Source organism: Centroberyx gerrardi, chromosome 12, assembly GCF_048128805.1.
Source record: "Centroberyx gerrardi isolate f3 chromosome 12, fCenGer3.hap1.cur.20231027, whole genome shotgun sequence".
NCBI classification, from domain to species: Eukaryota; Metazoa; Chordata; class Actinopteri; order Beryciformes; family Berycidae; genus Centroberyx; species Centroberyx gerrardi.
In genome coordinates, this window is record NC_136008.1 from 14,884,607 (window position 1) to 14,899,984 (window position 15,378).

Below are 15,378 nucleotides of genomic sequence, written 5' to 3' on the forward strand. Positions count from 1 at the left end.
ATGAGTCCGAAACCAATTAGTGGATTCTTTTGAATCATGAGTACACATACACAGGCCTAAGTAGTTTTGATATCAATTTGGGATCATTATCAGTCATAAAACATTTGTTTTTTGTATTAGTACAAATACAATGCAGACACAGCCAAAGAGCTGGAGTAGAGCAAATTTGTGTGAATTATTCAATGATGACTTTCATTAATGATTACCTTTTTACTTTGTTGACAGGATTTAGGTACGATCTCGAATGTTAATATAATATGAACATTAAAAGATAGGTTGAGCTATAAAAACATAGATCATAATAGAGTAGGGTGTGAATGGGGTAAGGCCCATTGGGTTTGCACTATTCTGTGCATATGGATGGATGGATGGATGGATGGATGGATGGATGGCTCTGGTCTCAGTAGTACAATTCCTGATCCCACCAACCTGAGAGAGAAAGAACGAGATAGAGATTAATGATATATTGGATGGATGTACAGATGGGTTGATGGATAAATGAATGGATGGAGGGATGAATGAAGAATATCGACTTACTTCCTGGATATCTCCTGACTCCTAACTTCCTGATCTCATCATAGACAAAGATTAGAATACCGTACGGAACGGGAACAAACCACCATTGGACCCTGGACAGAGACAGATATAAAAGAGCCATAAACCATAACATTGTAGCATTATACAGCATTCTACAGTGCTACCATTTTAGTAGCTCATACTCCCAAAAATAGGGTGGGAGTTAAACACAAAAAACAGTTTGGACCTTACAGATCATTGATTGTCATGGATTACCTATTTTTATATTTAAAAAATTACATTTAATTTCAAATGTTTATACTCAAGAGTCACAACATACTAATCAATTGATGTTTTGTTTTTTTCAAATCCAGTCTGGGTTTGGTTTTCAAATGGTGCTCAGCTGAATGAGGCCTTGTGTTACCTGATAGGCATGAAGTTGAAGATATTGGGCATTCCAGGACAGTAACACAGCAGATTACCCAGGCATAGCTGGAAGATGATGGCCGATAACAGTACACGGTTCCTACACACATAAACACACACACACACAGAAGTTACCAATACCCAGTCGGAATCATATTACAGTGAGGAGGAGATGGTTTAGGTTTACTTATTTCCATATGAAATGGATTAACAAAAACAAAAAATGAAGAGAGGCCTTATTGGATGCCTCTATCTGCACAGAAATGGATGCATGAGCAAAAGTATGTTCAATTATATTTATGTAAATACTAATGTAATACAATTAGAATTATCCACAGTGACTTATAATTCATGCCACATTCATGAATCACCAAGGAATAGAGAGGTGAAAGTTTAAGGGTAAAGGTTGGACAATGCAATGCTAAATACAACAGTTCAACAATTTCAAAAGGATATAGCATTAATTTTATATGCCATTACATATCTTCCATTTGGTGGACACTTCATCCAAAGTGCCTTACAAATACCACAGTGGCATCCATTTTTTTGTATTTGGGGAAAGGAACGTTTAATGCTGGCAGTATCAGTGTCATTGCTGTACCCAGTGAGATGAATGCAACCCCCAGTCCCTCACAATAATAGTGTCATGGTCTACTAATTGAGGTGTACAGGGAATGGAGCCCTAACCCTGGAAGTGTTAGTGCCATGGTGTAGCTATTGAGCTACAGAACGCAGGACCATGTGAGCAACGGGACTGTACTGACCTGAAGAATCCTTGCTGGAAGAGAGAGAGACGTCGAGTCTTCCTGATCAGCACATCTGAGATCTGACAGATCTCTATACTGACGAAGAACACAGTGTAGCACGTATACTCCTGGTACAACCTCTGACTGAAGGTCTACAGCAGAGGAGGAGATAGGGGAAGAGTTATTTGGTTTCTATCCTGATCAAAAATACAAGACACAGAGGAGAGGAGACAATGTGTGTCCACACTATGAAAAGGGGCTATAGAGTAAGGGTCTGTGTGTGTTTATCCATACTAACCCATTCCTGTCCGTAGCTGTCCTGTAAGTCCTGGAGACGGACGTCCTCCCACTGAGAACGCAGCCCCACACACAACAGTGGAAACCAGCCCTCCTGGGCCATGGCTGTGAAATAATCTGTAAACCCTGCAAAAGACTGGATGGCTCCTAAAACAGAGGGAGAAAAGAAAAAAAAACAATCACAGGGTTCTTACATACTTGCACATTCAGTAGTTTGGAAATGATTTAGTTAGTGGCAGCACACATACACACATACAAGGTAAAACTATTCCATGTGCATTAAGGACTCATCATTAGAATAATGTTTCCATTTACCATGCAGTTATAGCAATGTTGTTAATGTGGAAGGTAGAAGCTAAACATTGCTATCAATATGAGTTTGATAAAAGTTTGATAAAATATAGAGAGATGGTAGTACTGGAGAATATTTATTTTCAGCTTTTCTTGCATTATAGTGCACCAACCTATATCACACAATAAAAGGATCACATTTCAAAAACTGTTACAGCTATTAGATACAGCTATAATGATTTGTGAGCCGTTTCCAAAGCAGGTCCTAAATGGTAAAATGTTTTTTTGTAGTGCATATATGACAGTCTTAAGGAACTGAAATGGTTCTCAATGTTTTAAGGTGAAAGTGTGTATGAGGCCAGAATAAGAATGGACTTGGTTTAGTTCTCTCGTCACAATTTCTGCAGCCTTCTGTGGTGGACATGTTGCATCCCTATGAAGCAAGTATTCAGTTTAACACAATTGGGGACTGTAGTAAAATACATAATGTTTTGTTAACCAGCACTAACACAGCCTTACCTATCTGGAAGTACGAGTAGGCAGCCAGTGCTTCATTTACCAGCCTGTCACGGCGAGGGTTCCTGGGCTTCAGGTGCATGATGTCACTCTCTGCTTTCTCATAGGCCAGAGAGACAGAGGGGAACTATGGGAAAGAAACCGATAAGAAATCAGGATATCACTCTACTGGCTGCAGTGGGGATGAGAGGAAGTTGTTAGGGGAGTGAGGATGAAGATAATTTATTCATACTTTAATTATATTACTCAATGAAACGGATTGTGATGATGAGGATAATGAGTTGTGTGCTGATGCGCAATGAAAGTTTCACAAAAATTAGAGACACTCATCTACAATGATAATGATAATGATGGTAACAATAATGACAATAATTAAATAATTGGTTTCCTGCTTAATTGCTACTAATTACATAATCACTCACAATGTCAGTGGCCAGTTCGATGAAGAGAATGGTGATGCAGCCCAGAGGAAGAGGCACGCTGACGGTGATGTAGATCAGATATGGTGTCAGTTCTGGAATGTTCTTGGTCAGCGTGTAGGCAATAGACTTCTTCAGGTTGTCAAAGATGAGACGGCCTAAAGACACACACACACACACACACAAACAGGGAGTCACTCTGGAATGATTTTAGTCAGTGTACTCACTATTGACTTCATGTTTTCCCTCACACTGCTACGTTCTGGTTACTATGAATTATTTTGTATCTTAACCCTTAAAGGAGCTCTATGTACTTTATACTGTACAATATGTATATACTGAATATTGCAGATATCAAAAGTCTGCACACCCTTTCCTTCAAATTAATTCATGAAAATCATATTAACCTAGCTACAATTATTTGAAAACATCAGAAAACACATTATTCTTATCCTGAGGCAATATTGAAAACAAATAAATGAAAAGTGAATAAAATGGAACCTTTATAAAATAAGCACACACACACACACACACACAGTCTCCCTTCTGTATCTTCAAGTCTCACCCTGCTCCACTCCAGTGACAATAGAAGCAAAGTTATCGTCCAACAGGATCATGTCTGCGGCGTTCTTGGCAGCATCTGACCCGGCGATCCCCATGGCGATGCCGATGTCGGCCTTCTTAAGAGCCGGAGAGTCGTTCACACCATCACCTGTCACCGCGACAATAGAACCCTGGGAGTGGTGAAGAGAGTGGAGGAGGGAAAAGGAGAGAGGGAAGAGATGGATGAAAGTAAGGAGTAAAACAACATCTCTCGGAAGCCTGAAAATTTTATTTGACGATACGTATTAGATATGAATACATGCACACCAAAATTCCCCTAATATTCAAGATAATCAAGTGTTCCATTTATGAGCTGGCCCATTATCGTGTATTGAAACGTATCGTGAGATAAGCATATCGGCCCATCCCTAGTGTGTATACACAGTATGTCTGTGTGTATATACCAGTCGTTGACAACTCTCCACTATAATGAGTTTCTGCTGAGGAGAGGTTCTGGCAAACACCATCTCAGGATGATTCCGTAGTGCATCGTCTAACTCATCACTGGTCATGTCCTTCAGCTGACCGCCGTTGATCACACACGCACGGGCGTCCCTGCATACAGATAGACAGACGTCAGTACATAAATGCACACACACACACACACACACACACACACACAGACATGCATGCATGCATACAGATAGGCAGGCACACACCCACAAACATTTAGGCAACACAGGAAGAATGTGGTAACCTAATTTCTATACAAAATGTTCAATTACTATTGATATCAAACAACGGCAACTGATCATTGCTGGGACAGCAGTGGAGACCAAACGACTACAGACTGGCAATCTCACACAATGAAATCTTAAATGTTTCATTGTGTCTCTGATCTTCCCAAACAAATCCCCCCAAATTCATGACAGAATCTAAATAGTTTTCATACCTCACACAAAACAAACACCTCATCTCATGTGAAACTTTGAATTCTCAGGTTATTCTGGCCTGGACTATTGTGTATAATTCTGCAGCTAAGGTAAGAAAACCACTGGACTCTCAAGTCTCAAGTTTACAGAGCTGAAATGGACAAAAAGCCAATTGCCAGACATATCATGGTAATCTCTTTGGTACACCCAAGATGGCAGCCATAAAAAAAAAGAATAACGTTACACCGGTGGGAAATGAGCATTGTTTGACATATGGACAGTAGTGATGCATGTACCTCTTGTTGACTTGCTCTACAGGTATGCGTTTCCTCGTGGCAATGTCTTCCACTGTTTCACTACCTTCTGTGATGATACCAACGTTGGCTGCTATCGCCCTTGCTGTGATTGGATGGTCTCCAGTCACCATGACAACCTGAAGTGCCAAGATGTAAAAAGGTTATGTAAAAGGGACAGACAGACAGACAAGATTCTTAATCACTATAAAAACAATCCTACAGACATTCGGCAGTGACCAGAAATCAAGACCGGCCTGATTTCTGTCACCCTGAAGAATTTAACATTGTGCCAATTACTGTGTGGATTAACAGTGTGAACACACCCTGATACCAGCAGTACGACATTTCATCACTGCGTCAGGTACAGTGGCTCTGGGTGGGTCGATCATGGAGATGAGACCAGCAAAGCACAGTCCTGACGTGGTGAAATTCATCTCATCGGAATCAAAACTATAGCCACGAGGAAACTCTTTCTCATTGAGATAGATATGACAGAAACCTGGAAGGAGACGAGAGGAGAGGAGGAAGGAAAGGGGAAAGAGAGAGAAGACCTATTTTAGATAGGGATCAACAGCTTATCTCTTATCTAGTTTAGCTATGTACTCATCGTTTATTTATTTATTTATTTATATATCATTTAATGGCAGCAATGCATTTGATTATATTGACAAAGGCTTTGAAGTTTTCCACGCCGCTCAAAGATATTGTTATCATAGCGGGCCACATGATGAAGGTCTTGAAAAGCGCTCTCTAACCCAGTACTCTCTCTCCCAGTCCTCCCAGGTCCATGTAAGCCGTCTGGAAGGCTTCTTTCCACTGTTCATCCAGAGGCAGCTCCTGGCCTTTTATCAAAATGGTGGAGCAGCGCTCTAAGATGCGCTCTGGTGCCCCCTTCATCACCAAGAGGTAGCGCAGGTCCAGGGGGTCCTCCAACTCATGGACAGACAGCTAGAGAGAGGCAGGGAGGACAGAAGAGAAAGGGATGAAAAGAGAGAGGGGGAGGGAAGAGGGAGGCATTTAGACATTTAGCTGTGTTCTTATATCACAATAACAGAAATGTACAGAGTAGGGTAACAGGGAGGGACAGAAAGGGTGGGAGAAGGATGGAAGAAGTACAGAGAGAGAGAGAGAGAGAAGAAGCTCTTCATGGCCTACAAGCCCAGTAATAACAAAGCCTCCTCTTCTCACCTGGAACTTGTTGGTGGAGTTAAAGGGCACTTCCACCACCTTCTTGAAGCGTTCGCGGTAGTCAATGATGTTGCCTATAGTGAGCTCTGTGAACTTCAGCAGAGCTGTCTCCGATGCATCTCCGACCACGATCCTCTGTGTGGGTTAGTAAGGGTGAGGTAGGCAAGAGAAGATAGAAAAAAATCATTGTATAATACCGTCATACATCATTAAGATAATGTGAATTTGACTGTTACCCAAGGGGTGATTGGGTCCTTACGGCATCAAAGAATAGAATGTAGACAAAAATACAATAAACACTGAAGATTAATGCTACAGCATCTTCATCTACACAGTTCCTATTGGCTAGAAAGAATTGCCACTATGTTGACTACTGATAGATTTAGAAATATTTGCCGTTTAGTACATGAGTACAGTACATGAGCGTACATGCAGGGTGTTCAAATGTGTTAGCAGATTTACAGAACAGATGGAAGGCGCATTCCGTACAACTTCAACATATTTTACATAATCCATGTCTCAATTGTCACAAGGATTAAAGATTAAAATTCTTTCTTTATCCCATCTATCACGGCTAAGTGTATTGAATAACTAAAATCAATAAGAGCTCATAGTTTTCTACCAGAATTCACATGGTCTGTCGGTCTGATGGAGAAAGAAGGTCTTCCTAACATTTAGTTTTTTACACTCGGTATGCCATCATATGGAGGTGTACTACAAACTAGCTCCAATCAGAGTACCAGTATGTATGTATATTAATAATGAGTACTCTGTCAATTGTATGATATAGCAATCCATTATAATAGACTATTATACTGTATAGTATTCATGTACCTTAGGAATGGGTATTCCTTCTTGATCAGGTTTGAATATAGCTCTGTTACACAGGCCGGCCACTCTTGCCAGGGAACGCCACGTCTCTGATGACTGGTCAAAACTCTGGCCTGGAGGCCACACAGGGACAACAGCGTTATCACAGAGGACCACCCACATGTAAAACAACATTATTCCACCTTTCTTTGAAAATCACTTTACTGTTGAAATACCAAGCTACAAGTTTATTATTTTAAGACGAACAGTGCTGATTGATTTCAATAGGAAATGCTAGGAATGGCAACAAGCCTCATTTATCTATGCATCCACCCATCCATTTACCTGACTGATCTTCAGTGGTATCAGCAGCGTGGATCTGGTTGTCAAACCACAGGTGAGCTACAGTCATCCTGTTCTGGGTCAGGGTGCCCGTCTTATCAGAACAGATCACTGAAGTGGAGCCTTAACAAACACGGTTAGAAGGTTACACATATACACATACTGTACATACATACTGGAGTAACTTCATAGAGCCTAGATTGCTGTCGTCCACTCAAGGTGCCCAGTCCACATGGGCTGACAAGACACGTCTATAAATCATGTTGCAATATGTATGTATAACAAACATTCTCTTAAACAAACTCATGTATCACACAAAAAAATACATAGCTGTTTTGTCTAGGCTGTAGAGAAAGCTTTCCACATCTCTTCTGAAACACATCTTCAGTCCATAACCATCTAACCTAAAGCAGTTAGCAGAAATAAAAGTAATTTTGCTATAAGGCATACTTCTCAGATCCTCAGGTCAACAGGAGGGGGATCAAGCCCTCTTTGGATATGTCTGGTGTACTAACCTAGTGTCTCCACAGCCTCCAGGTTCTTCACAACACAGTTCTTCCTGGCTAGACGTTTAGCAGTCAGGGACAGACACACCTGTGAGAGAGACACACACAGGTTGTTAGAAACAGACAGGTTGGTGCAGAGCAGTGTTAAATTTGTCTATATGACTTATGATGAATAAAATCATCAACATTCATTTTAAGACTTAATGGAAACTAAACATCAAGAATATTGGTAAAGAGACAGACGAGTCCTACACATTTTGAGAACCACATTTTATACAGTAACTCACAGTAACAGTAGCGAGCAGCCCCTCCGGCACATATGCCACCACGATGGCCATGAAGAAGATCATAGCTTCCAGGAAGGCATATCCGATAAACATGGCCACCACAAAGAAGGTAAAGCCGAAAAAGATGGCTAAACCGGCAATGATGTCCACAAAATGTTCGATTTCTATGGCGATGGGTGTCTTCTCATTGCCGACCCCGCTAGCCAAGCTGGCAATCCGACCGATGATGGTGCGGTCACCTGTGTTAATGATCATACCAGTAGCTACACCTGGAGAGGAGAGGAGAGGAGAGGAGAGGAGAGGAGAGGAGAGGAGAGGAGAGGAGAGGAAAGGAGAGGAGAGGAGGTTAGATACAACAGCAGGTGAGTATTTACATCTGAAAGGACAGGAGAGGGCAACTACTGTCTTGGTGCCCTTGAGCAAGACTCTTAACCCTGAACTGTTCCAGTGTAGCTGCAGTAGAAGACTGTGGTTATACTGGGCAGCTCCTGGGTGTGAATGTGTGGAACTGTATGAATGTGAAGCAGGGCATCACTGGAAAAGAGCAAGTGTGCTTAGCTGATGTTCCCTGGATAAATAACGCTTAGACTAAAAAAAATGGGGTTAAACACCAGTGACAAGAATGCAAAGAGTCTGTGTGCATCCAAACTTCAAACCAGGTTGTAGAGAAGATGTCGGCGTCTTTGGTGTGCGGTATCCATAGGGTTCATATGGATACATTTATACACGTATGTACTATACTGTACCTTCAAGACAGGTGGTAGAGAAGAAAGCAATGTTTCTTGTCTCCAGTGGATTCTCATGAGTGCATTCTGGACTCCTGGTCTGTGGTTCAGACTCCCCTGTCAGAGACGAGTTGTCAACCTGACACACAAAACACATTAACAAATAAATAGAATCCATAGACTATGGATCAGTTTGCGTCCGTCTGTCTGTCAAACATGAAATCTCAGACACTAGACAAAACTTGGAGGGATGATGCATGTTGTTACTGATTGGCCCAAGGGATGCCTGCATCATTCATGGGGGACATAATTCATTTGTTATAATATGTAGCATTTCTTTCTTTTTTCCTATGTATGTATGTATGTGCTCTACCTTGCAGCCCTGACCGGTGATGATGCGTATGTCAGCAGGGACTCTGTCTCCTCCTTTGATCTCCACCAGATCCCCCACCACCAACTCGTAGGCGTTGATCTGATTCTTCTTGCCGTCACGGATCACCAGGGCTTGCTAAATTGGGGGTGGGTGGGGGAGTGAGATCAGCAAAGAGAGGGGGAGATGAACACAAGGAGAGAGAGACAGAAGGAGAGTGAGAGATACAGACATTGGTGTTTGTGTTTATCATAAAAACAGTCTTCAGTCTTGGGGTGAAATAGTTATTGTTGTACTTTTTTTCTGTTCTGTTTGATGATTGTTCTGAAAAAGAGGTCTGGTCCCATGCACAATGAATTTCAACCATGTGTTGACATCATTGCCTAGCTCTGTTTTTACTGGTTCGAGTCATATGTAGCTCACCTGCGGCACCAGGTTCTTGAAGCTGGCAATGATGTTGGTACTCTTGAACTCTTGATAGTAACCAAAGCAACCAGTTACCACAACGACAGCAATTAGAACGATGGCCAGGTACAGCTGGAGGGGAGAGAGGAGACGTTACCATAAAAATAGACGTTTCTCATTGCTCTCCTCTTTCATTTCTTCTATCTTCTCTCCTTTCCTCTCCGTCTTCTTGTGCTGTCTCTATTAATTCCTGCTTAAAGCAATCCACAAAAGCTACAAATGTTCTCTTATCTCCTGACCATGTCTTTCTCCACTATCTAAAAAAAAGATAAGACTATCTAAGAAAGATAAAGATAAAAAGAAAACTATCTTCAAATCGAACGCAGCCCTGAGCGATGGAAATATAACTCACATCGTCAAAGCAGGTGAAGTTTCCTCTCGCAAGTTCGATTCCGAAGGCGATGAAGCAGATGACGGCAGCAACCCACATCAGACACTGCAATCCTCCGGCCAGCTGCCTGCCAAACTTGATATACTCTGGAGTTCCTTTAGGAGGCTTCAGTTCATTAGGACCGTCTCTCTCCAAGACCTGACGGGCAAAGGTGGTAGTCATACCCTGTGGACGGACAGAGGAAGAAAACAGCTGAATAAAGTGATTATAGCTTGATAGAACTAATTGAAGTTGAGACCAACACTGTCTTGGCCCTGATGGACACGGGAGAGACAGAAGGGGGGAGAGAGAGAAGGATGAAGGGAGGGAGGAGAGAAAGAGAGGGAAATTAAATGAAATAAGACTTTCGACCAAGTGAAAGTAGGAGAGCAAAACATATAAAGGAATGAAGGGAGGAGGGAAAAAATAAAAAGACAGAAAGAAAGAAACAAACAAACAAACAAACACTTACCTTGGTGACACTGGTGTTGTACCTCATTTCCAGCTCTTCAAATGTAATCTCATGGTCGTCCTGCAGGAGGAGACAGAGGACACCATTGACTCAGAATAGATTTAAAGGGCACATTAGCGTGGATCAAGGTGATCTCCTTCATAGTTGCCTGATCAAACAACCCAGCAGACACACTGACATGGCCATTTCCTCATGGGCTGCCATTGTGTCAAGACTGGCTGGCATGTGGCCGAGTGTGCTGTATACAGAAGCATGAAAGACATTCATATATTAAAGCATCAGCCAGCTGTACAGCTCAGGTTGTTACCTCTCTCAATAAATGTCTGATATGCAGTTACTCGCATGTGATGTCAATGAAAAACAGCTAATTTCCATGCCAATATCTAATTTCAATGCATACATTTCCATTCCCATTTTTTTGGCTGGTGAAATTAAAAAACGGGTTACATATAGCATACAAAAGTAATTATTGAAGAAAAATTTGGTCTGAGACCAAGACTAGGCCAAGACCATGCTTGTTTGCCAAACAAACTGACCAAACCCAGTCTCAAAAAGGTGAAACACTGATGAAAATTTGAACTGCTTGAACATGCTACAAAAAACATACAGACACTTTCCCGTGTGTACAGCTAATCACATTAAATGATGCAACAATTGGTTGATTTCTTTCTGTTCGAATGCCATATCTTAGTCATGGGTTTGCAAAAAACTAAGTAACTAAGTCTGAAAGAAAGTCTGTTCTTGCAAGCACAAAAATATACACATGATGTACGTTCATGAAGATAGGCTGAATGTTAGAAAGATAGACCATGAACTATAACCTAAAAGGAATGACATTTTCTCTCTCAGTATCTCTATCTCTACTTACTATGTCCATCTCTTTCTTCATGCCCTCCAGTCTCTCCTTCTTCTTCATCTTCTTACTCTTCTTCACCTTAACATCCACCTCTCCATCCATCTCAAACATGTCGTAGGCGTCCTAAAGGCAGACAGACGGGCAGAAACAGGCAAAAAGACACACACACACAGGCATGCAGGCAAGCAGAGAGACAGACAGACAGTCAGACATTTATACAGACATTTATTTGTCTGTACTTCACACATACTAGAAGGTATTGATACTGTAATCATAGTTGTGATTTTTGCAATTAAGCATTATATTTTGAGATTATGTGACCACTCCAAACAAGCTCAGGCCCCTGAAATGAACCCATCTGAGAGCCTCTGACGTATGTGGCCTAAAGCCATTTTCAGCCTTAGGCCTTTACTAACAAATCAACAGCCTTATTTTGTGCCAGTGTACATACATGTATAGAAAATACAAGGAATTGAAACCAAAGTGAAAATCAGTTCAAGTAATAAATAACTGAAATATAAACACTATAGACTGTTCATCGATGACACCCATCATTTATTAATATCAGCTGATCAGATATTGTTCAATTAATTGATTGACTGCTTGCTTGAATGTGACATTGACTGACTGACCTTCACTGATTGATGGAGTTATTCTTTTCTAAGAATAACTAAGCTTATAGAGTTGCAATGTACTGCAACAAAAATACAGAGTGCGCTACATGAAAAAGCACACTAAGTAAAAAAAACAAAAAAAAAAACAGGTTAAAAATAATAGTCTTGTGATGTGAAAACAAACAAATAAACAAAACATATGTATACATGTCTTTATAGACTCTAATGCCCTAAATAGGTATATCATGCTTTGGCTGGATTTTAAGAAAAACTGTTATTTGGAAGAAAAAAAGAGCAACCTAAAGGGTCCTGCCTGAAGTTCTCAGGCTGTGCTCATATAAAAGTTCAGTGATATTTCCAGGGCCGTACCCAGTTGAGCTTTAAAAGAAATCCATAACATCATTAAATTATTCTAAAACTCACAGGTAGCCAGTGCAGGGAGGCTAAAATCTGAGAACATCCAACTCTACTAGTATCTTCCTTTTCTCTGTCTCACTAGGGGAATGAATGTTGTTGAACCTTTTAATATATTAATGATCATGTTTGTTGACTGCATACAGACTTGCAATAAGGACTCACTTTATATCTTCTATCCAAGATTGTTTTCTTCTGAAAAAATATGAACCCCCTGCACCCAAAATCACCTTCACAGACACTGCCTAACCTTTAAACAGGCTGGAGTGACAAATACCACTTTTTTTCACTTTAACAAAGAATTTGTCTACTTTCACAACCAGTAATAAATAACTTTATGGCTATCGGTTAATCAGCAGGATCTCCTACCTTTTTGCTCATGGTTGCTGGTGTGATGGGGGACGCCTCTCCTAAATCAATGGAGGTCCAGACCACTCGATCCTTCTTCGCCCCCGAAATCTTGGCTGTCACTTAGGTCCAGTCCCAAACACACACACACACTGTGTCTCTCTCATACAGACACAATGACCAGAAACAGGACAAATTTTCTGGAAAAGGCTTATATACCCTGAACCTCCCCTTTTTATATGCACATGCCCACAAACACCCATAGACACACACACTCACGTTTAAACACACGTTTTAATACAGTGCCCACCCTAAAATGGTACCTCAAGTAGCAACAATGTCACCCCTAGCCAGGTCACCCATACCACATACACACACACATACACACACACGCACGGAAACACACTCCTATCAGAACCTATGCGTAGGCCAGTGTTTCTTTGGTATCTCTTATCTCCCTCAGCACGTTTCTGTTGCTGATAAACTGATTGGAGTAAAGAGCAGAGGAACAGTAAAGGTTAAAACAGACCAATGTCACTTCCAGTTGACTGACTGACATTGAGTTACATGAATTCACACCTTGGTGCTGCCCAGTACAACCACAGTCTTCTACTGTTAGCTACTGAGCAGCTTCCCTAATTGAGTTGGGGTTGACTGCCTTGCTAAAGGGCATAAGAGGCAGCCTTAACACAGAGGCAGGTCAGTGTTGCTTCAGCTTGTCCTCATGATAGTTTTCTCTTCCTACAGACAAAGTAGTTGACTGACTGACTGGCTGTCTCTCTAGCCTGAAAACTGCACACTCCCTCTGCCCCCCAGCTGAATCCACCTTCAGCTCACTGGACCCTGGCACACCAACGCCCTCCACTATCTACCATTTCCTCCCCCTACCAGCTCCATGTTTGATTAATAAACTCCCCTCCTTCTGGGTTGTTTGCACCGTATTTGCTGTGCTGTCTGGTTATGTTGCCAAACTGGTGTTTCCTCAACACCACTCTTCCCTTTACAGAATTCACATTACTCCTATGATCTTGGAGAGTCCAGTCTTGATTTCTGAACAAAGGCAACATGCTCCCAAAGCCAAAAACAAGAGAAATTGGGCCCTGTCCAGAGTGTCCTTGTATGATCACAGTGGACTTCATGTGATACAGTACTTCCAAACAATTCATAAATGGATGCACTAAGCAGTGAATAATTTGGTGTACCTTGGAATTTTGAGTTTGAACTCAAGCCATCTAATGAGGGATTGATTTACACCAGGGATGCAATTAACTACCTGGTAGGACAGAAAACCAGCAGGGCTGTGGTACTCGACGACCAGGATTGATAACCAGTGTTAGAGGAATCCAACACAGCCTTCAGCTCTGCCTAGCTCAGAGGTCTTCAATCCTGGTCCTCAGGACCCAAAGCACTGCTGGTTTTACACCTACCAGGTAGTTCATTGCAATTAATCTACCTTCTCCACTCATGCAATTAATTGGTACCAATACTGAAACTACTGAAAGTCAGTGCATTTGTTCAGTTACTTAATGAAACAAAAGTCTACCATTTGTTTAGTTCATGATCAAGGACAGCACTCAATTGTTCAGTGAAAGGCTCTGTGGGTCAGTACTACCCTGTGCTGTGATAGGCTGCTGAGGCTCCATTATATCAAACATGCGTCAGCAACCCTCTTAACGTTGATATCAAGAGCCTTTGAAATAAGGACCATACACTACTAGTGGTTGAGGAGGTAGGTACACTGTGGCTGATAGGTGAGGACACTGTGACTCGATCATAATGTAAGTAAATGGTAATAATGCTGATAGATGGATAAAAAATATCCCACCCAACACACACACACAACCTCCATTTTAATGCTAGACAGTAAAGCACAGCACTCTGTAACTGCTGAATGTAATTCCAATTAAAAGAGCATTATCCCAATTAAGTGAAAATGGAGCTAAGGTCACCCTGCCCCTTCCTGCTCCTGCCCAGGTCCTGTTGCATGCTGGGTAAATAAGAGCCAGGCGAGATAAAGTTGTGTTTAATAGAGTCACTACTGCACTGCGTACTGCAGAGTGACAGTGGCTTTGTAATCAAAGTAATGTTATCAACCCCATTTTATCAGCTCTAACTACACATTACTGGGAGGAGAGAGAACAGCAGGAAGGGGGAGAAAGAAAGAGAGAGAGAGAGAGAGAGAGAGAGAGAGAGAGAGAGAGAGAGGAGGATGGAGCAACAAAACAGCGAGAGACAGGTACAGAGATAGAGAGACCGACACACACACACACACCCACATTCTCTCTCCCTCTTCAGTAGCTATACACAAGTGAAGCAGATAGTTGCTTTCTTAGCTGAGGTAATGCTGGTAGAACTAGCAAAAACCTAACAGAGCAGCAAAAACGTAACAAATTGAGAGGGGCATCATGGGAGATCAGCAATCCTCTTTTCTCTCATATAATTTGTGATCATTTTGTCAACTGGTCAAACCTGTAGCCATATACTTCAGAGAAGAAGCCCAAATGTTCACCTGTCTGTCACTGGTGGCCATGCTAATCTCCACATTGCTGTTCGGATTTTATTCTGTGTCAGTGATGGGAAGGCAAATATCCAGGGCTTTGCCAGTCTGGTTATATCGCCTGGACGGATA

At 41.6% G+C, this 15,378-nt stretch overlaps 1 protein-coding gene across 2 annotated transcripts; it reads right to left on the minus strand.

The window, feature by feature from the left end:
- Positions 1–126: 126 nt before the first annotated feature.
- Positions 127–15,359, minus strand: LOC139925419 (potassium-transporting ATPase alpha chain 1). 2 transcript variants are annotated; one of them, XM_071916782.2, is made up of 25 exons: positions 15,259–15,359; positions 12,771–12,871; positions 11,386–11,496; positions 10,518–10,577; positions 10,028–10,231; positions 9,634–9,747; positions 9,214–9,348; positions 8,862–8,979; positions 8,116–8,384; positions 7,838–7,916; positions 7,326–7,445; positions 7,005–7,114; positions 6,171–6,305; positions 5,738–5,930; positions 5,306–5,481; positions 4,983–5,119; positions 4,219–4,369; positions 3,777–3,945; positions 3,215–3,369; positions 2,796–2,919; positions 1,987–2,132; positions 1,707–1,840; positions 941–1,042; positions 538–629; positions 127–429 (listed from the first exon to the last, which is right to left on the minus strand). In XM_071916782.2, the coding sequence occupies exons 2-25, from the start codon at positions 12,780–12,782 to the stop codon at positions 401–403; spliced, it is 3,075 nt and encodes a 1,024-aa protein (XP_071772883.1). In that variant the 5' UTR covers positions 12,783–12,871; positions 15,259–15,359; the 3' UTR covers positions 127–400. The 2 variants fall into 2 exon arrangements, with proteins under 2 accessions (XP_071772883.1, XP_078143334.1); XM_078287208.1 differs by lacking the exon at positions 15,259–15,359 and having other exon boundaries at positions 12,771–12,979.
- Between the last annotated feature and the right edge of the window lie 19 nt (positions 15,360–15,378).